Below are 25,601 nucleotides of genomic sequence, written 5' to 3' on the forward strand. Positions count from 1 at the left end.
AATACTAAACATTAAAATCCATTTGAAATCCTTATCACTTTTAAATATATCCACAGATGGTCTCTGAGGTGGGGGGAGGTTTTTAGGTTGATTTCTTGACAGTTAAAATTGATGTTTCTAGTTTAACAACCTTCTAGAACAGAAGCTTACATTCAAGTATTTGAAGTAAACATACTTACTCTACAAATATACCGTATTTTTTGCTACATAAGACGCACTTTTTCCCCCAAAAGTGGAGGGGAAAATGCGCATATGTCTTATGGAGTGAAATATACAGTATTTTATTAAATATTTTAACACATGATTTGGTTCAGAATATTTTTTTTTCTTATTTTCCTACTTAAAACCCTAGGTGTGTCTTATGGTCAGGTGCGTCTTATGAAGTGAAAAATACGGTATATAACACATCAGTTGTTTTAAAGTTTTGATATAAACTAAATTTTAAACTATAAATACTTACCTTGAAGTACTATAAATTCTAATACCATCAATTCAGGAATAACTCTGGCAAAGAAAAATAAATACAACCCAAATTCTTTTCTAACCAAAGCTGAGACTTCAACATAAAATAGAAAAAATTCCTCTGCTGATATAAAAAAATCCCCCAAATTATCTGTAAACATATTATTCTATTATTCTTTCAGAATCTCTCAATTTCTACATTTTTCCACCCATCAGTATAGTTGTACTACAATACTGCATAAATCCATGCAGATTTACATTTATTTCTGTTGTTTATCTTATTAATTCAAGTTAAAATTCTCAGTACTTTCCAAGATTCTTTAAATTTCTACTCAATGACCATTATTAGTATGCTATTGGTTTGTAGTTATAAGTATAATAACCACAGTGGACGAAACTAAAATGCAACTACACAGTTTCCACAGATGTGACTGCTGGGATTCGTGTTATGAAGTGAAAGCTATTGTTTTATCTTTTCCAAATGATACAGACTGCAAATCTCTCACCTGCCTGCCAATTTAAATTTTTTCTTCACAACTTTATTTTTTTTTTTTTTTTTAATTATTTATTCATTTTTTTAGGAAGGAGAGAGAGAGGGAGAGACAGAGAGAGAAGGGGGGGAGGAGCAGGAAGCATCAACTCCCATATGTGCCTTGACCAGGCAAGCCCAGGGTTTCGAACCGGTGACCTCAGCATTTCCAGGTTGACGCTTTATCCACTGCGCCACCACAGGTCAGGCCTTCTTCACAACTTTAAAGAGGGAATAAGTTCTTTTAGAAATTAAAAATGTCATAACACACACACACAGAGTTTTTGTTCCTTTTCATCTGTTAAGAGCCAAAATTGGGTATTTCCAAGGGATATGTTAGATACTATTTGTGTTCAGGCTATATTATGATGGATAAATTAAGATGACCTTTTGAAATACTGGCCTTATCAGGTACTCAAAAAGCATAAGATTATACAAAATAAGAGGTATAAAATATCTCAATGTAAAAATATGGAATTGGCAACAAATATATCAGTTTTAAATGAAAGCTGATCATCGAACCAGTCTTCAGTCCACTTATCACATTGCTGAACTTTGACAATATTCACCTTCTGTTCTATGACATCAGAAGTCACCAGAGTTGTAATCCTGAAAAGCTTCAGTAATTTATGTAGCAGATAATTTCTTAAAGTCCACATTTTGTTTTCACTTCCATAGACAATGCTGGTTCTTTGGGTTCTTGCTTAACTTGGTTCACAGAAATGGTACCTTCTGGATCTTCTTCAACTTTAAAACCAAATATAAAAGAAAAACCATCAAGGTTAATAACTGGGATCTTTAGAATTATATGAGTTTAGAAGCAAAGCATAAAACCATAGTTTGGAAAAAAAAACTGAGTAATTTAGAAGAGCAGTTGGTATCTTTGAAAATTTAGTGCTTCTGACACCTTAATAGCCATTCATGTTAAATTCCTTCAGCATGCTTCTAGTAATGAAAAAAAGAAGAGACAAGAAAACTATAGCGGTAGAGCGTCGGCCTAGCGTGCGGAGGACCCGGGTTCGATTCCGGGCCAGGGCACACAGGAGAAGCGCCTATTTGCTTCTCCACCCCTCCGCCGTGCTTTCCTCTCTGTCTCTCTCTTCCCCTCCCGCAGCCAAGGCTCCATTGGAGCAAAGATGGCCTGGGCGCTGGGGATGGCTCTGTGGCCTCTGCCTCAGGCGCTAGAGTGGCTCTGGTCGCAATATGGCGACGCCCAGGATGGGCAGAGCATCGCCCCCTGGTGGGCAGAGCGTCGCCCCATGGTGGGCGTGCCGGGTGGATCCCGGTCGGGCGCATGCGGGAGTCTGTCTGACTGTCTCTCCCTGTTTCCAGCTTCAGAAAAATGAAAAAAAAAAAAAAAAAAAAAGAAAACTATAAAGTTATTCCCCTATAAAGATACTTTGATCAAAAAGCAGTCCATAATCTGAGAAAATTATGAGAAATAACTAATATTTAAAGATAATTGTCTTTAGAAGCATGTGTGAATAAAAGCCAGGAAACATTCCATTATTTCAAAATGATTTGTTTTGCAAACAGCAGGCATATGTATCACAAACTCATAGATGTGTTACCATTCCCATATGGTTTCCATATGTGGTCATATATTAAGAAAATTTTCCCTACCTAAAGAAACTTCACTACATCAGTACTTTAGGAAAAAAATATACCACATCTTTAAATGATAGCTCTGCATGTTTGCTTATCTAAAATATTTCAGAATGCATTTACCATTCTGACTTCAAAGAACTTATGACCAAATTAACACCAGCAGCACTGTTATGAATTGGCCAGAGGAATATCTAAATAAAATAAAATCTTTCTCTCTCCTTCTCAGAAATATCAGTTTTTCAGTTGCTTTAGGGAATTGAGGTTAAAGGGACCATATTTATTCAGAGAAGTGTGGTGGACACACCTAACGCTTGTTACATATGGGTATGTTACAGTTTGGCTCGAGCCATAGAGAAAATCAGTAGAAGATGGATTTAAATGACCATGAGAATAAATATTCTGGTGAAGTAGTCCCTCAGATCATGAGCTAATTTGATAAAATATGTAAGTTCAGATTTAAAGAGGGTCCCCTTTAAAGCAATCTGAATTAGAGATCCCAGAAATACATACTTTGGCACAATGCAGAGGGAGGAAGCATGTTAGAATGAAAAAGCTTTAGAAGCAGATAGATCTGAATTTAAATTCCTTCTTTGTCACTAGATGTGATCTTAGGCAATTACTTAATCTTGTTGAGTCTTAGTTTCACCATCTGTAGAATGAGGACACCTTCAACTCTTTCATGAAGTTGTTATGAGGATTAATTCAAGTATATTCCATTTCTCTCACTTTTTATTTTCTTTCTTTTTAGGTGAGAGGAGGGGAGATAGTGAGGCAAACTCTTGCATGCACCCTGACTGGGATCCACCCAGCAGCCCCATCTAGGGGCAATGCTCTAGTACCGAGCTATTCTTAGCTCCTGAGGTTGATGTTCTCCAACAGAGTTATCGCCAGTGCCTGGGGCACCAATCAAACCAATCGAGTCACCGGCTGCAGGAAGGGAAGAGGGAAGAAAGGGGGGGAGAGGGGAGAGAAGCAGATGGGTGCTTCTCCTGTGTGCCCTGACCGGGAATCAAACCCTGGACATCCCTTTGCCAGGCCGATGCTCTTTCTACTGAACCACTGGCCAGGGCCCCCATTTTGCTCCGTTTTACTGAAGTTCCTCAGTAGTGACAACTATCACAGCCCTCCGGATAAATGTAATACTTCCAATAAATTTAAAAGACAACGATTCTTTTGTAGAAGGACCGATCTCACATTTTCCCTTACCCAGAAAAATGATGATTAAGAATGGAGGGGAAGCCTAACCTGTGGTGGCGCAGTGGTTAAAGCGTTGACCTGGAAATGCTGAGGTCACCAGTTTGAAACCCTGGGCTTGCCTGGTCAAGGCACATATGGGAGTTGATGCTTCCAGCTCCTCCCCCCTTCTCTCTCTGTCTCTCTTCTCTCTCTCTCTCTGTCTCTCCCTCTCCTCTCTAAAAAAAAAAAAAAAAAAAAAAAAAAGAATAAATAAAGAATGGAGGGGAGGCCTGACCTGTGGTGGCACAGTGGATAAAGCGTCGACCTGGAAATGCTGAGGTCGCCGGTTCGAAACCCTGGGCTTGCCTGGTCAAGGCACATATGGGAGTTGATGCTTCCAGCTCCTCCCCCTTCTCTCCCTCTGTCTCTCCCTCTCCTCTCTAAAATGAATAAATAAAAAATTAAAAAAAAAAAAAAAGAATGGAGGGGAAATAGATATATGTTCTAAGGTAACTGCTATGAAGATTTTGCTCTTCAAAGCAAACTACAAATCTTTTCCCACAATAAGTGCCTAATCCAAAACAATTTTTGGGAAAAGAAGTGAAATAGGTCAAGTAGTAGTAAACAGTTTATTACTATATGGGCTGGATTCATTACAAAGTGAAGGTAAACAAAGTCATGTATTAAATCCAAATCCCCAAGTCTTACTAGTTCTCTTTCAATTTCCATAGAAATCCACGTAGAAGTCTATAACTCAACATTTTAATCTTTATATCTGCACACTTCATTCTATTTTCATTCTGTATATATTACTTTTTCCCATAATACACTGAGTTACTACACTAAATAGTTTTCCTTGAAGTTTCTTTAATCTTTTTCATGCATTTTAAAATAACCTTTCTGATCAGACATCACATCACAGATTTTCCATGTAAACTCTGATAATAAGAAAATAAATAATTACACTAGAAAACAAAATTAAAAGTTTAAAACTTGGCCTGACCAGGCAGTGGCGCAGTGGATAGAGCATCGGACTGGGATGCGGAGGACCCAGGTTCGAGACCCCGAGGTCGCCAGCTTGAGTGCGTGCTCATCTGGTGTGAGCAAAGCTCACCAGCTTGGATCCAAGGTCGCTGGCTTGAGCAAGGGGTTACTCGGTCTGCTGAAGGCCCCCGGTCAAGGCACATATGAGAAAGCAATCAATGAACAACTAAGGTGTTGCAATGAAAAATTGATGACTGATGCTTCTCATCTCTCTCCATTCCTGTCTGTCTGTCCCTGTCTGTCCCTCTCTCTGACTCTGGCTCTGTCTGTAAAAAAAAAAAAAAAAAAGTTTAAAACTTATTAAAACTTATGCTTATGAAATTTTTCTCTTTTTCTTGTAGTTTTATACTTGATTTCCTTTATATATTATAAACCAGCTGAGTAGAAATATTTTTTTCTGTAGTTGTAATAGTGGTGATAAGCTATAAAGTTTTAAAACATCGTAACTTGATTTTAACTTACTAAGATCTGGGTGGCTGTCTATAATCTGTATTGGAATGGTCCGCACATTTCCCAACAGAATCCGATGAACACTTCCTTCCAGATTCTCTGTATCCTCAACATCTCCCACATCCACCAGCTGGTCCATTGCAGCCAGATTTTGATCTGGTCCTGGAAGGTTACTCATGGTAGAGACAATACTATTGTTTTCGGTTAGGCACGTATCTACTTCAAGGCTGTGACTTTGACCAAGCTGTAGAGAATTATCATTCATTACAGCACTTCCTGCTGAATCCAGAAGTCTTGAAGGACTGGAGGAAGGGTAGTTATTTACTGATATCAGAGCCGATGATCCATCAGAAGAAGTGAATCTTGGTTGCAACTGTAAACCCTTTTAAACCAAAAAGAATTACATCAAAATGTTTTAATTTATTCTGTAAATTCTCACAGGATATATTATTCTTTTGACACAAAATTGAAATAAAATATGAGTATAGTTATAGTAAATATTAAGTGAGGATAGAAACAAGAACCAAAGGAAAAGTAGTACAACTAAATTTTATTGTATGCATTATCAACTCAAACTTTTTCAAAACACTGTTTAAATTATCATCTTAAATCATGATACAAAATTCAGGAAATTAATAATGAAAACATCTTTCATCATTATTATAATTCTAAAACAATGCTGTAAAACCACTAAGAAAAGAAGGGAGAATTAAAAAGAAAGGGTCTCAAATATGGCTATTTTACTGAATTTCTACCTGTGGTTGTGTGAATATTTTTGGTGGAAATGAAGAAAGTGAGGAGAGCAAGTGGGCTGGTTCTGGAGACAGGGCACGCCTTGTCTGATTGGTTTCCACTTTGGTAGTAGTTGATTCTCCTGGTGAATTTCCTAAATTATATTTTAAAAAAGGTATTAAAACCAAAAAAATGTATGGCTTCTAGGATACTACTCTTTATTACAATCCTAACTATCAGAATTGGAATAGGAAATAAGGTCAAGGGTTTGAAGAGGACTTGAAGAAGTTACGTAGTCCACTACTTCCAGAACCTGGTAGATAATCAAACCATTAGGGGAACTTTAAAAATATATAAATTCCTAGGTTAAACCTCTATTAAATTTAATTCAATATATCTAAGAGGAAGTAGAAAATAATTTTTTTTTCCTTGAAAGACTACATCTATATCTCTGATCAAGTCCATTTTCTATGCCATGATTTTGGATTATATCTACACTTCTCTAGATGAGGGAAAACCACTGAGCCTCTCTATCACAAAGACCAACCTTAATTTAGGCTACTTTGGTAGCCCTAGTGCCTAGGACAATGCCTGGTATAAAGCAAGCAGGTCCTCAATAATAACTATTAAATTTCCTCTAGTAACTCATTAAGGAATATATACAAGTAAAAATCTGTTTTCTTAATATCTCAATTTTAAAGTAAATTATCCTTAGGGAATTTGATTCCTTCTCATGTAAATCTTATCTTAACCCCAAAATATTCATCTCTTTAAATCAATCTAAAACCAATTACCAACAACTACTATTGCTTTCATACTGGCTTTTGAGTGATTTAAAAAAAAAATTTTTTTTTTTTGTATTTTCCTGAAGCTGGAAACGGGGAGAGACAGTCAGACAGACTCCCGCATGCGCCCGACCGGGATCCACCCGGCACGCCCACCAGGGACGCCGCTCTGCCCACCAGGCGGCGATGCTCTGCCCCTCTGGGGCGTCGCTCTGCCGCGACCAGAGCCACTCTAGCGCCTGGGGCAGAGGCCAAGGAGCCATCCCCAGCGCCTGGGCCATCTTTGCTCCAATGGAGCCTTGGCTGCAGGAGGGGAAGAGAGAGACAGAGAGGAAGGAGGGGGGCGGGGTGGAGAAGCAAATGGGCGCTTCTCCTATGTGCCCTGGCCAGGAATCGAACCCGGGTCCCCCACACGCCAGGCCGACGCTCTACCGCTGAGCCAATCGGCCAGGGCCTTGAGTGATTTTTAAAAATCACTCAGTTGGCTCAGTAGTAGAGCGTTGGCCCAGCATGTGGAAGTCCCTGGTTCAATTCCTGGCCAGGGCACACAGGAGAAGTGCCCATCTGCTTCTCCACCCTTCCCCTTCTCCTTTCTCTCTATCTCTATCTTCCCCTCCTGCAGCCAAGGCTCTACTGGAGCAAAATTGGCCCGGGTGCTGGGGATGGCTCTGTGGCCTCTGCCTCAGGTGCTAGAATGGCTCCGGTTGCAACAAAGCAATGCCCCAGAGGGGCAGAGCACTGCCCCCTAGTGGGCATGCAGTGGATCCCGGTTGGGCACATGTGGGAGTCTGTCTCTCTGCCTCCCTGCTTCTCACTTCAGTAAAATACAAGAGAAAAATACAAGAAAAAAAATGGCACTGGTATTAGACAAAGATGGATTTAAGCACTGGCTTTTTTTCTGTCTCCTTCAACATGCTATTTTTTTTCTTTTTTTTTTCTTTTTGTATTTTTCTGAGGTTGGAAATGGGGAGGCAGTCAGACCAACTCCCGCATGCGCCCAACCAGGATCCACCTGGCACGCCCACCACAGGGCGATGCTCTCCCCATCTGGGGTGTCGCTCTGCCACAATCAGGTAAATTAATTTGAATAAAATACAAATCATAATGAAAGATACAGATGTGTAAACAAAAGGATACCATGTTAAACAAAAATGTAAACACAAAAGAGTGAATACCTAACTTTATAGGGGATGAAGTTAAGAGAGCACTTAAAGCCAAAGAGATTATTATTTGAGTAGTGAGTGATGTTTGCCATGCAAAAGAGGAGAAAAGACATTTCTAGAAGAGAGAACAAAAGAGGTGAAATCAGCTTGGGATCTTGATGCAACATAGGAGTAAGAACATATGAGAAAAAGCAAACCATACAAAAGGGACAATAGTTTCCTGATCACAGTATCTGAGGGTTATTACTATTGGAATTAATCTAACTTTATAGCAAACTGTGGTAGTAATCAGACTTAAATTTCAATCATAAAGAAGCAAAAATACTGATTATAAGAAGAAATTTAAGCCTGACCAGGTCGTGGAGCAGTGGATAGGGCATCAGCCTGGGATGCTGAAGACCCAGGTTTGAAACCTTGAGGTTGCTGGCTTGAGCACAGGCTCATCTGGCTTGAGCATGGATTCACCAACTTGAGTGCAGTGTCGCCGGCTTGAGCGCAGGATCATAGACATGACCCCATCTTAGCTGGCTTTAGGCCCAAGGTCTGGCTTGAACACAAGGTCACTGGCTTAAGCAAGGGTTCAGTGGCTGGGCTGGAGTCGCCCCCCTCTGCCTGTCAGGGCTCATATGAGAAGTAATCAATGAATAAAGTGCCGCAATTACAAGCTGATGCTTCTCATCTTTCTCCTTTCCTGTCTTTCCCTGTCTGTCCCTCTCTTGCTCTTGCTAAAAAAATAAAAATAAAAATAAAGAAAAGAGGAAATTTAAATAGATGGAATTCTTTGATAAATCCTAACATAGTTGCTCTTATCTCTTAGGGCCATAGTGTCCTTATCCATAACATTTGATGAGATGAGATAATATCTTAACTGTCTTCCCATTTTAGCATTCTTAGATTTGATATTTTAAAGGCATTAAACATAACCTACCTTCTGCAAATGTAACTGTGACAGTCTCTCTGAGAATATCCCCACTGTCTGTAGCCCATTGAAGCTAAAAAGGGAACATTCACCTCAATAAATATTGAAAAAACATTTTAAAATATCAATACAACTGTCATTTTATTGTAACAGTATAATAGTTCATATTTTCAAAGCACAAGTATACAGTATTTTTCGCTCCATAAGACACACCTGACCATAAAACACACCTAGGGTTGTAAGGAGGAAAATAAGAAAAAAAAATATTCTGAACCAAATAGTGTGTTAAAATATTTAATAAAATACCGCAGTTTTTGTTCCATAAGACACATGGGCATTTTCCCCTCCACTTTTGGGGGATGTTGGGCAGATAAAATATATTATGCTCACTTTGTTAAAGATGGCACTGCCCATGTGGAAGCCCATTGCCCAGGTGATTGCTTGGGATGGGTGTGATTATATTAATGTGTGTTGGGGGCGGGCTGTGGGCAGGCAGGATCCTTGTAGCCTGGGGCTTGGTTTTAGGACTAAGCCTTTCCCACCCTTTTTGATGTATGGTGGTGCACTCTCATGAGGAATCCCATTATGCTTCAGATAAGTGACTTTGTATCAGAGACTTCCTTGTTTGTATATAGGATTAAAGGTTTTGATTTCTACACTATAAAATGGGGGCAGACCGGGAGCTTGCTCTCTCTGGGTTCCTGAGATTAGCATTAGAGGAGAGGAGAGGCAGCCAAGATGGTGGAGTGCTGAAGGAGAAACCAGTTTGTGCAGGGTTTGTGCGGAGAGAAGGAGATGGGGAACAGAGGTGAATAAGGCTAGTGAGCTAGAAACCTTTGATTCTAGGAAACTTGGATAAGTCAGTAGCTTTGTGAGCACTGAGTGAGTGGGCTTTGGACCCAGTGTGTGTTTTTACTTGCCCACCGGGTGCAAGCTAGGATTAATGCTAATGGCCCACCAGTTCTTGGCTCCGTTGTTTCATTACCGTCTGTCCGAATCTAATGCGAACCTGCATGGGCCAGGCGGCTGTGATTATGGCCCTGGCTACTGGCTTTACAGGGGGAAAAAAGTGTGTCTTATGGAGCAAAAAATACAGTACTTCACTATCCAAATGCCTTAGTTTCCCAAGTTCAGATAGCAAGACTTTGGATAGCAAGTATAGGTGGCAAGGACCGTTGCTAACCAAATCTGTTCTTGTTCTTGAATTTTGGATAGTGAGTAATTATGAGTTTTGGATAGCATAGAATAGTAGCTCTAGCTATAAAAAAGTCTAAATCTAAAAAATAAACAAAAACCTAAATCTATTACTGAATTTGGATAGTAAAAATATGGAGAGCAAAGACTATTGTTGCTGAAATTTTAAAGCCATAATCACTGCCCACATTATAACTAGTAGCTTCTGGGTAATGATATTAATCTCTTCAAAGCAGAAAAAATTTTCATAGACGTGGCCAATATTCAGGGGAAACTATTATAGATAAGGAAACATTAATATCCACATATGGCATACAGACCTAAAATTATTACTTTACTGAAGTCTGAACTATTTTATTTAAATTTACCCATCTACTTAGAAGATATACACAGCACATAATCAATAAGCCTGTTAAATGAATAAGATATGCTTTTTACAGAGATGAACTATGTTAATTTTTAGATAAAGATTACTATTGTTATTAGAGTCAGAACTGGAAATTCACTGGTTTTTCTTCTTTTTGAGTAATACAAAAATTTAGTCAAATCATCATTTGAGAGTTCATAATGTTTATATTTTAAGGAAAAACCCTATTTTTTAATATTATATTTATTTACATGTCCTAATAGTAATCAACACTACTAATCCAAATAGAAATAGAAGCTGAGAAAGATTCTGTAATAAAACAAGGAATTATAGTTTAATCATACCGTTGTTGGAATAATCTCCGAGTTATACACATTATCTCCGTTTCTCAAAGATTTCTGTACTTCATGGATGTGATTTTTTATATCATTCACAGTTGGAAAAAAGGATAAATTATGCCTTTCAGGTACCTGTTCAGGTTTGAATAGTTCTCTTTCCACAAATTTTCTGTGGAGAATATAAAATGGAATAAACCATAAATAATCTAGCAATTTACTTGAGATCACATGAGAAGGTTCTCTTTTGGCATAAACTTGTATAAAGTATGACTTACAGCTTTATAAGTAGTTTATATTTTTCTACTTTTAGTTTTTCTCATACATTTAATCATAGTATTCATGAGGATTAAAGAAACATAATAAACAACTGTGTATCTTAGGCCATGGGTGGTTGGCTCAGTGGTAGAGCAACGAATGGCCCAGTGTGTGTTAGTCCTGGGTTTGATTTCCAGTCAGGGCACACAGGAGAAGCGACCATCTGCTTCTCCCCCCTCCCCCTTCTCTCTTTCTCTTTCTCTTTCTTTCTCTCTCTCTCTGTCTCTCTTTCTCTGTCTCTCTGTCTCTCTTCCTCTCCCACAGCCATTGGTTTGAGTGCATAAGCCAGGGCACTGCGGATGGCTCCGTGGAGTCTCTGCCTCAGGCGCTAAGAAAAGCTCAGTTGCAAGCATGGCCCAAGATGGGCAGAGCCATTGGCCCTGGACAAGGGTTGCCGGGTGGATCCCGGTAGGGGCGCATGTGGGATTCTATCTCTCTAGCTCCCTTCCTCTCACTTGGAAAAAAACCCAAAAACCTGTATCTTAAAGTGAGTTTTATACTTTTATGAATATAAAAAAATCACTATTTTCAATTTAAGTATGTTTTTGAATGCTTACTAGGTCAGGTGTTGCACTGAATACCTCAGACAGTGGGATTCAGCTGGTTTGCACCAGTTCAGCTGAACCGATACCTAATTTTTTGTTGAGTTCGGCAAGCTGGTTGTTAAAATGGCACTTATAATCAAGGTTCTCTCTAAAGTGGGTGCCTGGGCAGCTGCCTAATGTAGAAATCACAAATTTATATTCCTTACTCTTTTTTAATGTTCATCTGTGCAACAGCGTATTCTAAGTGCCAGCCATTATGTTCATTTTGTCCATAGGTAAAAAAAATTGGACAGAACTATGCTTGTAATATTTATTCATTCATTTCAAAATACTCATTATACCTTATACCTTTGATGAAATACTACATTTTAATTCCCTTGTGTTTTTTACTTCAGTAAACAAACATATAGTGTAAAGAGAATAAGTGCCAAACAACCAGGAGGTGACAAGCTGGCACTGGAAATATCTAAATAACAGATTTATTGCTTTTTATCAGGTATTATTTAATATTTTTCATTAGTATTTTAAAACTTTCTTATCGAATCTAGTTTTGTGTACCTCTTTTATTGTACTTATTTTTTAAGTATTAAGTGCATGAAATAATAAACTACTTCCAGTATATCATTTTTTTATACTTAAAACAGTCATTACCTCCCCCTCTCCTCTCTCTCTCTCTCTCTCTCTATCTCTTCTTCTCCCACAGCCAAGGATTAGTTGGAGCAAGTTGGTCCCTGGCACTGAGGATGGCTCCATGGCCTGCCTCAAGCACTAAAATAGCTTGATTGCCAAGCAATAAAGCAATGGCCCCAGATGGGCAGAGCATAACCCTATAGGGGGTTTGCTGGGTGGATCCTTGTCGGGGTGCATGCAGGAGTCTATCTCTCTGCCTCCCTGCTTCTCACTTAAGAAAAAAAAAAATAGCCTGACCAGGCGGTGGCGCAGTGGATAGAGCGTCGGACTGGGATGCGGAAGACCCAGGTTCGAGACCCCGAGGTTGCCAGCTTGAGCGAGGGCTTATCTGGTTTAAGCAAAAGCTCACCAGCTTGAGCCCAAGGTCGCTGGCTCGAGCAAGGGGTTACTCGGTCTGCTGAAGGCCCGCGGTCAAGGCACATATGAGAAAGCAATCAATGAACAATTAAGGTGTTGCAATGCGCAACAAAAAACTAATGATTGATGCTTCTCATCTCTCCATTCCTGTCTGTCTGTCCCTGTCTATCCCTCTCTCTGACTCTTCTCTCTGTCTCTATAAAAAAATAAAAAATAAAAAAATAGAAAAATAAATGCAATCATGTATATAAAGTGCTGAGCACAATACCTGGCACTCACATGTTAAGTGCTACCTGATAATAATAGTTAATTATTATATCCTTAGTATCAATAAAACCAGAGTGTTACATGTAAGATTTCATTAGACAAAGAACTATCCATATTCTTCTGTTGTAATAAAATTTAATTGTATTTCAATAGCTTAAAATAAGTACGTTGGCCTAGAGCTTTTAAAATCTTTGAATCTAGGCCCTGGCCGGTTGGCTCAGTGGTAGAGTATCAGCCTGGCGTGCAGGGGTCCCGGGTTCGATTCCCGGCCAGGGCACTCAAGAGAAGCGCCCATCTGCTTCTCCACCTCTCCCCCTCTCCTTCCTCTCTGTCTCTCTCTCCTCCTCCCGTAGCCAAGGTTCCATTGGAGCAAAGTTGGCCCAGGCGCTGAGGATGGCTCCGTAGCCTCTGCCTCAGGCGCTAGAATGACTCTGGTCGCAACAGAGTGACGCCCCAGATGGGCAGAGCATCGCCCCCTGGTGGGCGTGCTGGGTGGATCCCGGTCGGGCGCATGTGGGAGTCTGTCTGACTGCCTCCCCGTTTCCAACTTCAGAAAAATACAAAAATTAAAAAAAGATTAAAAAAAATTTTTTTAAAAAGGTGTCTATTTATAGACATCATTATTAAGTCATGTAGGCCCAATCAGAACAAAGCCTCTACCTGCATTAACCATTAAGCCCACTGACCATAACCAAAGCCACCATTACTCAAGCTAAAATTTATTAAAAAAAAAAAAAAAATCGGCCCTGGCTGGTTGGCTCAGTGGTAGAGCATCGGCCTGGCGTGCGGAAGTCCCAGGTTCGATTCCCGGCCAGGGCACACAGGAGAAGCGCCCATCTGCTTCTCCACCCCCCCTTCCTTCCTCTCTGTCTCGATCTTCCCCTCCCGCAGCCAAGGCTCCATTGGAGCAAAGATGGCCCGGGCGCTGGGGATGGCTCCTTGGCCTCTGCCCAGGTGCTAGAGTGGCTCTGGTCACGACAGAGCGATGCCCCGGAGGGGCAGAGCGTCGCTCCCTGGTGGGCGTGCCGGGTGGATCCCGGTCGGGCGCATGCGGGAGTCTGTCTGACTGTCTCTCCCCATTTCCAGCTTCAGAAAAATACCAAAAAAAAACCCAAAAAACTTTGAATCTATAAAGATGTTTCCTACACAGGTATTTATTATATAACTCAAATCATATATCATTTAGAAATAGTTGGTCAATCAGAATATGGAATATCTCAAATGAGTAATTCAAATCATTACTCATGGCTTGCCAAGCATCGGCTCGAAAATGATCAGTTACTAAATAAGATTATTTTAATAAATTGATAAACGATATTCTTTTTCTACTCTAATAGCATATCTCCCAGAAAATGTCTACAAGGTTCAGTGTATTGTTTAAAGCAACAAAAATAAATAAATAAAAACATAGAAAAACAATTTGTTTCTACGTACCTCAGCTGTTTCCTTACTGTATACACTTGTTCTGTTCCCTGGGATACTAATTCTTGAATCTTACGTGCTACTTGAGGATGTAGACGTGAGGGTAACGCACAATTCTCATCTCTAATTGCAGTTTCCTCTTCTTCACGAGAGGACACAGGAAAAGGAGAAGGTGACAAAGGGAGAGAAGGAGTCTCTAAATCGTGATACTGATGAGCTTGCTGTGTAGGTAACTGTACATACCACCTGACAAAGGCAAGAATCATAATTACCTATTATAATATTCATCAGGAAAAGAAATAATATTTTAAGAAAAAATTATATATTATATTAAATATAAATATAAAATGTCCTCTGCTTAACTCTTCTAAGATTGGCTTTAAACTCAATTAAATACAAATATTTTTTCTTTTGTTACAGACTTTTCATTATGGCCCTAAAGTTAAGGAGGATACAGAATTTAAGTATATTTAAGTATATATGAAATGGTATTTTTTTTTTTTTTTGGTATTTTTCTGAAGCTAGAAATGGGGAGAGACAGTCAGACAGACTCCCGCATGCGCTCGACCGGGATCCACCCGGCACGCCCACCAGGGGGTGACGCTCTGCCCACCAGGGGGCGATGCTCTGCCCCTCCGGGGTGTCGCTCTGTCGCGACCAGAGCCACTCTAGCACCTGGGGCAGAGGCCAAGGAGCCATCCCCAGCGCCCGGGCCATCTTTGCTCCAATGGAGCCTTGGCTGTGGGAGGGGAAGAGAGAGACAGAGAGGAAGGAGAGGGGGAGGGGTGGAGAAGCAGATGCGCGCTTCTCCTGTGTGCCCTGGCCGGGAATCAATCGGGGACCCCTGCACGCCAGGCCGACGCTCTACCACTGAGCCAACCGGCCAGGGCCTGAAATGGTATTTTAAATCTCATATTAAGTAAATTCATCTTAAAATAAAGACAATTTTACACCATTATCTTTTAAATCGTGTATATTCCCATTCTATTCACTTTGTCATCAGATTACAATTTCTCTGTTGCAGGTATTATCCTTCCAAACAAACAGTGGATATAGTTAATACAGTGTGTCCGTAAAGTCATGGTGCACTTTTGACCGGTCACAGGAAAGCAACAAAAGACAAGAGAAATGTGAAATCTGCACCAAATAAGGGAAAACTCTCCCAGTTTCATACCTATTCAGTGCAGTTTGATGTGGGCTCACACACAGATTTTTTAGGGCTCCTTAGGTAGCTATCCCATATAGCCTCTATAGACTCATCACTGACTGATGGCCTACCAGAACGGGGTTTCTCCACAAAACTGCCGGTTTCCTTCAACTGCTTATCCCACCGAGTAATGTTACTCCTAGGTGGTGGTGCTTTGATATAAACGCGCCGATATTCACGTTGCACTTTGGTCATGGATTCAAATTTAGTGAGTCACAGAACACACTGAACTTTCCTCTGTACCGTCCACATCTCGACTGGCATGGCCGTGGGCTGCTCTGCTGTATACACGGTGTTACATCATCATCTGAGCATGTGCACATGCTGCCACATCATCCTACAGAAACTGGGAGGGTTTTCCTTTTATTTGGTGCAAATTTCACATTTCTATCGACTTCTGTTGCTTTCCTGTGACCGTTCAAAAGTGCACCATGAATGTACAGACACACTGTAGTTTATCAAGACCAAGCTATGTGGGAGAATCTCCTCTGACAAGAGCTCACCATACTGCCTCTACAGTGCTCCAGCGCCTGTCACCCCAGGGCCAGACAACCAACAAAAATGCTAAGAAAATGAACTGATCTGACAGGACACTGTTTTAATTGATACATTTGTATAAAATGCTTGCAACGACTGATATTGTGTAAAATGGAGCCTACTTAAAAATTGCATGCAATGTTTTCCAAACTGAAGGCTTTAATTATTGACTCTTTATTTTATTTATTTATTTTTATTTTTTGTATTTTTCTGAAGCTGGAAACGGGGAGGCAGTCAGACAGATTCCCGCATGCGCCCGACCAGGATCCACCCGGCACGCCCACCAGGGGGCGATGCTCTGCCCATCCAGAGCGTCGCTCTGTCGCGACCAGAGTCACTCTAGCGCCTGAGGCAGAGGCCACAGAGCCATCCCCAGCGCCCGGGCCATCTTTTGCTCCAATGGAGCCTTGGCTGCGGGAGGGGAAGAGAGAGACAGAGAGGAAGGAGAGGGGGAGGGGTGGAGAAGCAGATGGGTGCCTCTCCTGTGTGCCCTGGCTGGGAATCGAACCGGGACTTCCGCACGCCAGGCCGACGCTCTATCACCGAGCCAACCGGCCAGGGCCTGACTATTTTTTATGAATGAAAAAAATTTTAAGTTCACACAAAAATTATGGTCCATACCTTTAAGCCCCTAAAGCAATTACAATTTTTTCACCTGGGTTGACAAACACACAAAAAATGAATAAGAAAGAAAGCTTATATTTTTTCTTATTTAAGACCTTAGTGAGTCAAATATATGGTGATGGAAGATGATCTGACCTTGGGTGGTGGGCACACATGCTATATTACAGATCATGTATCATAGAAATCGACACTTGAAACCTATATAATCTTATTAACCAATGTTACCCCAATAAACCTAATAAAAAATTAAATTAAATAATTTTAAAATGACTAGTATAAAAAGTATAAAACAGAATTTTGTGTAGGGCTTAGAATTCATTTCTGGCTGCCACAAATAATCGAAGATGCATTGAAAAAATATTCAGGTGACTGCAAGTTCAGTTCTTATTGTCTGAAAAAAAGTAATAAATATATAGTGAAATGCGTTGCTATGTATGTATTTGTTATTTGGGGGGGAAAACTTCCTTTGATATACAGAATCCTTTGGCCTGATTTAGCTATGACATTTGGCTGATAAACTCAATGGCTTATTCAGTGGCAAATCATTTTAATACCTAGGGTACTACCAGTGAGATATCCACCTTATAAAAACCATTTCTTAATTAAATAATTGGAAAGCATAATTATAACTTATTTTACACAACATGTTCATGCAAATGGAGTTAATCAGTTTATAAAAAAAGAACTATATAAACATCATACCTAAGAACACCACCAGCATCTACCAAGTTCTTCTTTAGGATGTTAAAGGCTTTCTCTTGCTCCAATCGGATTATTTTCTTATCAATTTTGGGGTCTGTAGAAACTCGATATTCAGGAAACTTTTGTACCTTTTTAATATAAATTCTTTTTATAAGAAAAAAATACTTTTTCATTATATTGTAATCTCAAGAAAACCTAATTTACCAACCAAAAGTTTATTTGAATCATTAAAATTTAGAAAAAATTCAATTTATCTAGAAAGCATTCAGATGATTACATGAAAGACATGCCATATTCTCAATGCATCATAATACTTAGCAAATTAACAATAATCATGATTTCAGTAAAATATCTAAATATTTCTAGATATTAGGTTTTGTTTTGTTTTTACTGGATTTGCCTCTTCTCCATTCTCTAGGAAGCCATTAACATCTCATACCTCGATTACTTTAATAGCCTCTTTCTGGCCCTCTGGACATCCAGTCTTGCATTACTTAAATCCACCTGACACATCTATGCCACAATAATTCTTATTTGCACTTCTTGTCTAAAACATCTATCTGCTCTTGTCTCTTTTTTTTTTTTTAAATCTATCTACTCTTTAGTCAAGTAAAATTTCTCAGCAGCATTCAAGGCATTCCATATGATTCTAACTTATTTACCTAAACTTACTTTCAGTTACTTCAAATATAAAATTGCTTTTCCTGTGAACTTTATCATCTTAATGATGAAATCATCCTTCCTCCACTGATACCAAATATATAATCATGCTATATCTTTATTTATATAGTTCTAACCTACAATATCTTTCCTTTAATTCTCTACCTATCCAAATTCAATGTAAACATCAGCATCAGGCTTTCTTATCTAAGTACTTTCTTTCTTGTTAATGAGTTTGCATGGATATTTTTCCTTTCCAAAAATGGTTAGCTAATTCATACTATACTACTATGTTCTCTAAACGTTTTTTGTTTACTGATCTACTTCAACAACATTTTAAGTTCCTCATAATTAAGTAAAATCTTATGCCTCTTTTAGTCTCTCTCCTTCCCACAGCACCCAATGTGGTTGCTGGGCACAGAGTAGATACTAATTAAGTACTTAGAGAATAACAAAGAATAAAATAATTTCTTCACATATAGAGATTTTCTCCCAAGTTAGACGTAAAGTTTTAGATTTATTATCATATGTAAAAATGACCTGAAAATTGTTTCATGGTCAGGTTTAAATATTGCCTAAAGTTAACATTACCAGATTAAACAAGAAAAACCTTCTGACCTGACTTTAAAAACTTGAGAATACTGAGGTCTGTGATATAAGATGTGCTGTTAAAATGTTTCAAGATCGGCCCTGGCCGGTTGGCTCGGCGGTGGAGCGTCGGCCTGGCGTGCAGGGGACCCGGGTTCGATTCCCGGCCAGGGCACATAGGAGAGGCGCCCATTTGCTTCTCCACCGCCCCCCCCCCTCCTTCCTCTCTGTCTCTCTCTTCCCCTCCCGCAGCCGGGGCTCCATTGGAGCAAGGATGGCCTGGGCGCGCTGGGGATGGCTCCTCGGCCTCTGCCCCAGGCGCTAGAGTGGCTCTGGTCACGCCAGAGCGACGCCCGGGAAGGGCAGAGCGTCGCCCCCTGGTGGGCAGAGCATCGCCCCTGGTGGGCGTGCTGGGTGGATCCCGGTCGGGCGCATGCGGGAGTCTGTCTGTCTCTCCCCGTTTCCAGCTTCAGAAAAATACAAACAAACAAAAAAAAAGTTTCAAAGATCAACTAAGTCCAACCTTTATATGTTATCTTTTTAAATTTTATTTTATCTAATAATATAAAACATTTTCAATGTCAGAAAAAAGCAATATTAGCAAAGGACTTTATGAAAATCTTTGATTGGTTCACATTTTTCATTTTTGCTCAGAGCAATAATTCTGTTGTCCTATTCTATCTAAAACTTACTATGTTGGTCTCATATGTTGCTGCTATGAATATAATTGCTAAAATCTCTCTAAAAATAAACTTGATAATACCTGTCAACATTTTAAAAGAATATAACCTTTGCCCTAGCAATTTCATTTCAAGGAATTTATTCTACTAGTATACTTGCACAAGTGTATAAACAGGTACAATATTATTAACTGCAGCTTTGTATATAATAATAAAGAATACTTTTCAGAGTCCATCATTACAAGTCTAATTAAATAAAAGATAATTCATCTATTAATAGACCATTGTATAAATATTAAAAAGGAACCACAAAACCAATATGTTATATGCTAATTATATCTCAATTTAAAAAATAAATTTTAAAAAAATTTAAGAAATAACCAGTGCTTTTAAATACAGATATGGCAGCTTTGAGATTTATTTGGAATAATAAAAGCAAAGTGTACTATATAGTATATGCCATTATATTCAAACTAGTATAAAGCATAATAGCTATTCAGTAAACAATCACAATGAGCATTCAGAAGGAAAACAAAGCAATATGGATTCATAATAGGAAAGAAGGTACATGACTACCTAACTTTAAGAAAAGAACATATTAGTAAGCTTTACTAAGATTTTCAACATTTATGAATGTAAAGAATATATAAAGATATAGCATGATTGTATGAAGGAATATATATATATTCATATACACAGAATATCTTTGGAAGGTTACTCAGGAAACTGGCAAGAACTGCTGCCTTAGAAAGGGACACAGGGAGCAAAAGTAAGAGGAAACTCAGACTTCACTGTATATTTTTTGGAGCTGCTTAAACTTCGCAAAGTGCATATTAGCTATTCAAAAATAAGTACTTAATAAGAAAGGAATAAAAGAAAAAATGCTTACCGGGCTGGACAAGTGGCTTTGTAGAGCTGACAAGGCCTGCTTTCCTGCTCAATGATTTTTTTTAACTGGAAGCCTTTTCTCCTTGGCCCGTACTGACACTCCATTACCACGGCTCTACTCCCTGTGAGTCAAAACCAACTATTGATATTCAATTATCCATCTGTTCTGGATACCAGATTAAAAATAACTTAGTGGTGGCAATGTCAAAAGCTCTCTTTTCGTTACACAACTTTAAGGAAATAAAACAGCAATAAGTCTTACTAAAATGTATAAATAAATTTAAAAGTTTATTGTATTATTTAGCAAACCATATTATATATGTTAAGAAAATGAGTTAAATACCATATTTACTGAATGTCAACTGGTATTTACATACATATAATTTTAATAAAATTTACCATTTTATAAATAGAAATAACCACATGCTACATTTGTTAATATTAATGTCATTAAAATTTTTTTATTTCCTTTTATAATTACTTATTTCCTTTTTTATATGTGGACTGTTAGAATAATGTGATAGTAAGTCACTAAGATGCCCCCAGTGATCTTACCTCCTAGTACATGTCTTTGTGTAATTCCCTTCCCTTGCACATGGGCTGGACTTATTAACTTACTTCTACTGAATATAGCTGAATTGACAGGATGTCATTTTTGATATTAGGTTATAAAAAAGTCTGTGACTTCTCTCTTGGGTACCCTCTTGCTCTTGTTGCATTGCTCTCTGGGAAATATCGGCTGTCATGTAGTGTGGCAGATCTGTGCAGAGGCCCATGTGGCAAGGAAGAAGGTCTGCAAACAGGCTCATGGTGGGCATGGAAGCCGACCACCCTAGTCAAGCCATGAGATGACTGCAGCTCCAGCCCGTACCTTAACTGCTGTCTTGTGAAGGTCCTGAGGCAGAACCACCGTGCTAAGCTGCTCCTGGATTCCTGACTCACAGTAACTGTGAGGTAATAAATGTTTGTTGTTTTCAGTCACCAAATTTGGAGTAATGCGTTACATAGCAATAGATAATACAAATAAGTAAATATAAAAATTATACAGTTTAAAATTTTAAGTTGAATATCCTATTCTAAGGGAGAGCAAATTTCTAAAATATAAAACCAAAAATACAAATCATAAATTCAAATGTTAATAAAGATATTAAAATGTAAAACTTAGATATAAAAGACACTGTAAATAAAGGTAAAATTAAAATAATAGTTTGAAAAACTACATTTTATAATACACATAACAAAATATTAATATGCAGACTATAAAAAACAAAATTTTTTAAAATAAAGATGCAAACAGAAAAATGAGCAAAGACTATGAATAGGCAATTAAGAAAGAAAAAATGATATTAAATGAACAAATAAAAAGATGTTCAACTTCACTAGAAAAGAGGGAAATACGGGAAATACAAATTGAAAACAGTAAAATACTAACTTACATTCTTCAGAATGGCAAAATAAAAAAATTTGACAATACTCTAAACAACTGATTCCACTGATTGATCTTAATTTAACATCACTAAATGGTATTACACATAGGTATCAATAAGAACTACACAGGGCCCTGGCTGGTTGTTCAGTGGATAGAGTGTCAGCCTGGTTTATGGACATCCTGGGTTCAATTTCCAGTCAGGGCACACAGGAAAAGCAACCATCTGCTTCTATCCCCCTCCCATTCCCTGTTCCCTTCTGCAGCTAGTGACTTGTGACCCTGGTGGCTGAGAATAGCTTGGTTGGTCCAAGTGTCAGCATCAGGCACTAAAAATAGCTTGGTTGATTCAAGCATTGACCCTAGATGGGTTGCCAGGTTGATCCCAGTTGGGGCACATGCAGGAGTCTGTCTCACTATTTCCCTTCCTTCCAAATAAAAGAAAAAAGAAAAATAAGAACTATACAGAAGTATTCTTGCAAAATACTTTTACAAAGATTGAATCTTCATTTAGTCAAGCCTCTAGATCTAACAGTTTACAGGAAGTACAGGAGTTAAAAGAACATGTTAAATTATACCACAAAGACTGAACCAGCAAAATCTAAAATATGGCAAACTCCACAGAACAAACTATCTGGAAGAAAATAGAACAGAACGTTTTAGATGAAATTTAAGAGATATATTAACCGAATATAATCTGTGAATTTGGACAAATCTATGAAAAAAGAATTATGAGCCAAGTGGAGGAATATGAACATTGGACATTCTAAGACATTAAGAAATTACTGTTGAAAAGAAAAAAAAAAAATTACTGTTGGCCTCAGCTGCGTAGTTCAGTTGGTTAGAGCATCGTCCTGATATGTCAAAGTTGTGGGTTCTATCCCCCGTTAGGGTATGTACAAGAATTAACCAATAAATGCATAAATAACTGAAACAACAAATTGATGTCTCTCTCTCTCTCTCCCCCTTCTTCTCACTCTAAAAATCAATACATAATTTTAAAAAGAAATTACTGGTAATTCTTTTAAAGTGTGATAATGGGATTCTCATATATGTATATATAAAAAGAGAGAGAGACCTTATCTTTTAGAGACGTATGTTTTAGTATATATTGTTGAAGCTGGATGATGGATATGTAGAATCATGGGATTTCATATATTATTACCTCTCCTTTGATATACATATGAGAATTTTCATAAGACTTTTTAAAGGAATGACAATTGCTAAGGCACAGAGTAAATGTGGGAAAAAGAAATTTTCATACAGTACTGAAAGGACAAAAATTGGTACCATCATCAATTCTTCATGGAAATTTCTGAATCTAAAGAGCTCAAAAAGAACAAAGTTTTTTGGAACTCATTTACCTGCAAAACCTGACTTGAACTTTATAAGGCTATTTATAGTCTTGATTTATTCATTACTGTGACTACCCATTAAATATTACTGTTTGATCATGTGTAATAACATGATCACATGCTATAGAATACATGCTAGAAGTATTTTGTAATATTACATTGTTACAGTCTAAAACTTCGGACTTCTAAAATACATATGGCCAAAAAAAATTTAAAGAAGGGATTTTTAAACCTGTCCAACCACTTTACTGAACAATTTCGGAGAATCTTGTAAAGATAAAATGGGCATTATTCACAACTCAGTAATTTCACTTTTAACACAGATACACTAGAATAACTACATCTTTTCAACAGAAAATGTATACTGTAGAAGTCTGACTATAGCATTCTTTGTAAAATTGAAAAGTTGAAGACAACATAAATGATTGCTTATAGAAAAATAATTGTGGTTCAGTAATATGCTGGACTGTTATATAATAATTAAATTGAGTTAACTGGATCTGTCAGTATCAATATGGATAGATTTCAAAAATAAGGATGAATGAAAAATTTACATAGTAACATCATAGTTTACTACTTATATAATGTGGGGAAAACAACTGTATTAGGCTTGCTCTCTGGTTTCCTGGCCACAGCACTTTGCACGATTAGTGCATGAGCATGTGCCAGAAAGCCATGTGTGTGTCCCTATGAAAAGCTATGGGTGCTTTCCCTCAGTGGCGATTCTCTCAGATCGCTCTCCCACCACTTCAAGGTGCGGTTCCCTGATTCTCTCACCTGCCACTTTGAGGTCAGTTTTCCTGACCCCTTGCCCTCCACTGTGAAAAGCTATATTCCTTTGTTTATTTGCTCGCCTGGCTCTACGAGCCTCCAATCAACAGGTACAGCTCGACACTTTCCGGCTCCACAGTTCCTCTACTGTCTGCCCGAATTCAATGTGAATTTGCCTGGCCTCAACCACCAGCATTACATGTATATTTTTAAAATATCCAAAACAATAAAATATATTATTATAAATAAAAACATGTATGGCAAAGTATAAAAACAGACTGGAAAGATACACACCAAATTCATGTAGTGGCTGCTTAAGAAGAGTTAAGAAGAGGATTAAGAAGATGAAGATGTTGCATTTCTTTTATAGAATACTGATAAACCTGGGCAGAAGAAGTTACATTTATTTTATGTTCCTCTAAGTATTTCTCTTTACCCTCAGAGGTCCAGGATAAAGCTACGACTCTTCCAGCTGAATCACTACCAGCATAGTCCTGAAATAAATCATCACTTATTTTTAGGTTCTGAGGGGTCTGACTAGTCCTAGGGTGAATCTTTGGGAATTGTTTGAAACTCTTCTGCTTAGTAAACACTAGTGTCTGAGAATATTGTATATAAATACACCTGATGCTTGAGAACCTTTATATCAAAATTCTATATAACTCCTGATTGTATGCAGAATTTATATAGCAACTCTAGAGTTATAAGGTATATAAAATGGACACAAATATGTACCACAAAACAAATCAAGAGAGAGATGGAGAGAATATGTGGATTGGATGAAAAAACAAAACCCAAGAGATACATATATTTTAAATAATGAAATTGCTTATTGTTTGACTTGTATTAAATAGGTCTACCTAGAACTTCAATATTTTTATTTTCTATTTTCAGCATAATATCTAAAGAAATCATGATTTATTTAATACATTAAAATGCAGTTTTACAACATAAAAATGGTTATATTTATTATGTTTTCTTCTTAGTTAAATATATATTTTTATCCATTAACATTTAGTTATCACCTACAAAAATGAAAATGTATCACCTTAGGAAAACCACAATTTCACAATGGATCATGGCTAATGCTGAACCTTTTAAAATATTTATTTTAGAAAGTACCTGCATTGACAAATGGAATTCCATCATATGGGACATACTGGGATTTCCACATCAAACGTGTAGCTGGCTTGGCTGGGCTTGGAGATTGGCGGGTCCCCCAAACACTCTGTGTTTGCTGCTTGTGAACTGTTAAAACACTTTCTAATTCAGTCTCACTTACACAGTAGCCCCGGTATGAATCTCCAATTTTCTGCATATAGTAAAAATTAAATAACAGAATTACTACCATATATGTTTCATGGTACAAAAAACTTAATGAGGTGATTGTCCAAAATGAGACTCATCAGCCTTCAAAAAAGAAGGTCATTTCTCCCCTCCGATCAATGGTCTATTACAACCAGTGGATCTGATCTGAATTCAACCAGCTTCATCGAATAGATATTGTCTAGGTATTCTTGATGCCAAACTCTGCCACAATGAGTTCATCAAAATCTTGGTTTGAGACAAATAATATTTAGGGAAGACAGCTTGAAGAATACATCATGTACCCATTCTCCCAGATATTTAAAATTCTTCATCTGTATCTAACCAAATCAGCATAAAACTAGCCACAATATACTGGTCCCTTGTGGAGCTTCTTTACTAAAACTGATTTTGATATGATGCCAGGAATCTACTCAAAAACCTATGAAAATTGTGATGTATCCCATATAAAAATGATGTCAAAGAATTTGTTCA

General features: G+C 38.2%; 1 protein-coding gene across 1 annotated transcript in view; it reads right to left on the reverse strand.

The window, feature by feature from the left end:
* Nucleotides 1-1,181: 1,181 nt before the first annotated feature.
* The window catches only part of CARF (calcium responsive transcription factor), a 60,024-nt gene continuing 35,604 nt past the window's right edge, over nt 1,182-25,601 (reverse strand). Inside the window, 10 exon segments of the mRNA XM_066344899.1 lie at nt 1,182-1,657; nt 1,659-1,738; nt 5,282-5,651; nt 6,025-6,155; nt 8,878-8,941; nt 10,774-10,936; nt 14,376-14,609; nt 17,434-17,577; nt 20,251-20,371; nt 24,924-25,113. Coding sequence (XP_066200996.1) covers nt 1,619-1,657; nt 1,659-1,738; nt 5,282-5,651; nt 6,025-6,155; nt 8,878-8,941; nt 10,774-10,936; nt 14,376-14,609; nt 17,434-17,577; nt 20,251-20,371; nt 24,924-25,113 — 1,536 coding nt within the window. The 3' untranslated portion in view covers nt 1,182-1,618.

The sequence above is a fragment of the Saccopteryx leptura genome, chromosome 7 (assembly GCF_036850995.1).
Source record: "Saccopteryx leptura isolate mSacLep1 chromosome 7, mSacLep1_pri_phased_curated, whole genome shotgun sequence".
In the NCBI taxonomy this organism is placed as follows: domain Eukaryota; kingdom Metazoa; phylum Chordata; class Mammalia; order Chiroptera; family Emballonuridae; genus Saccopteryx; species Saccopteryx leptura.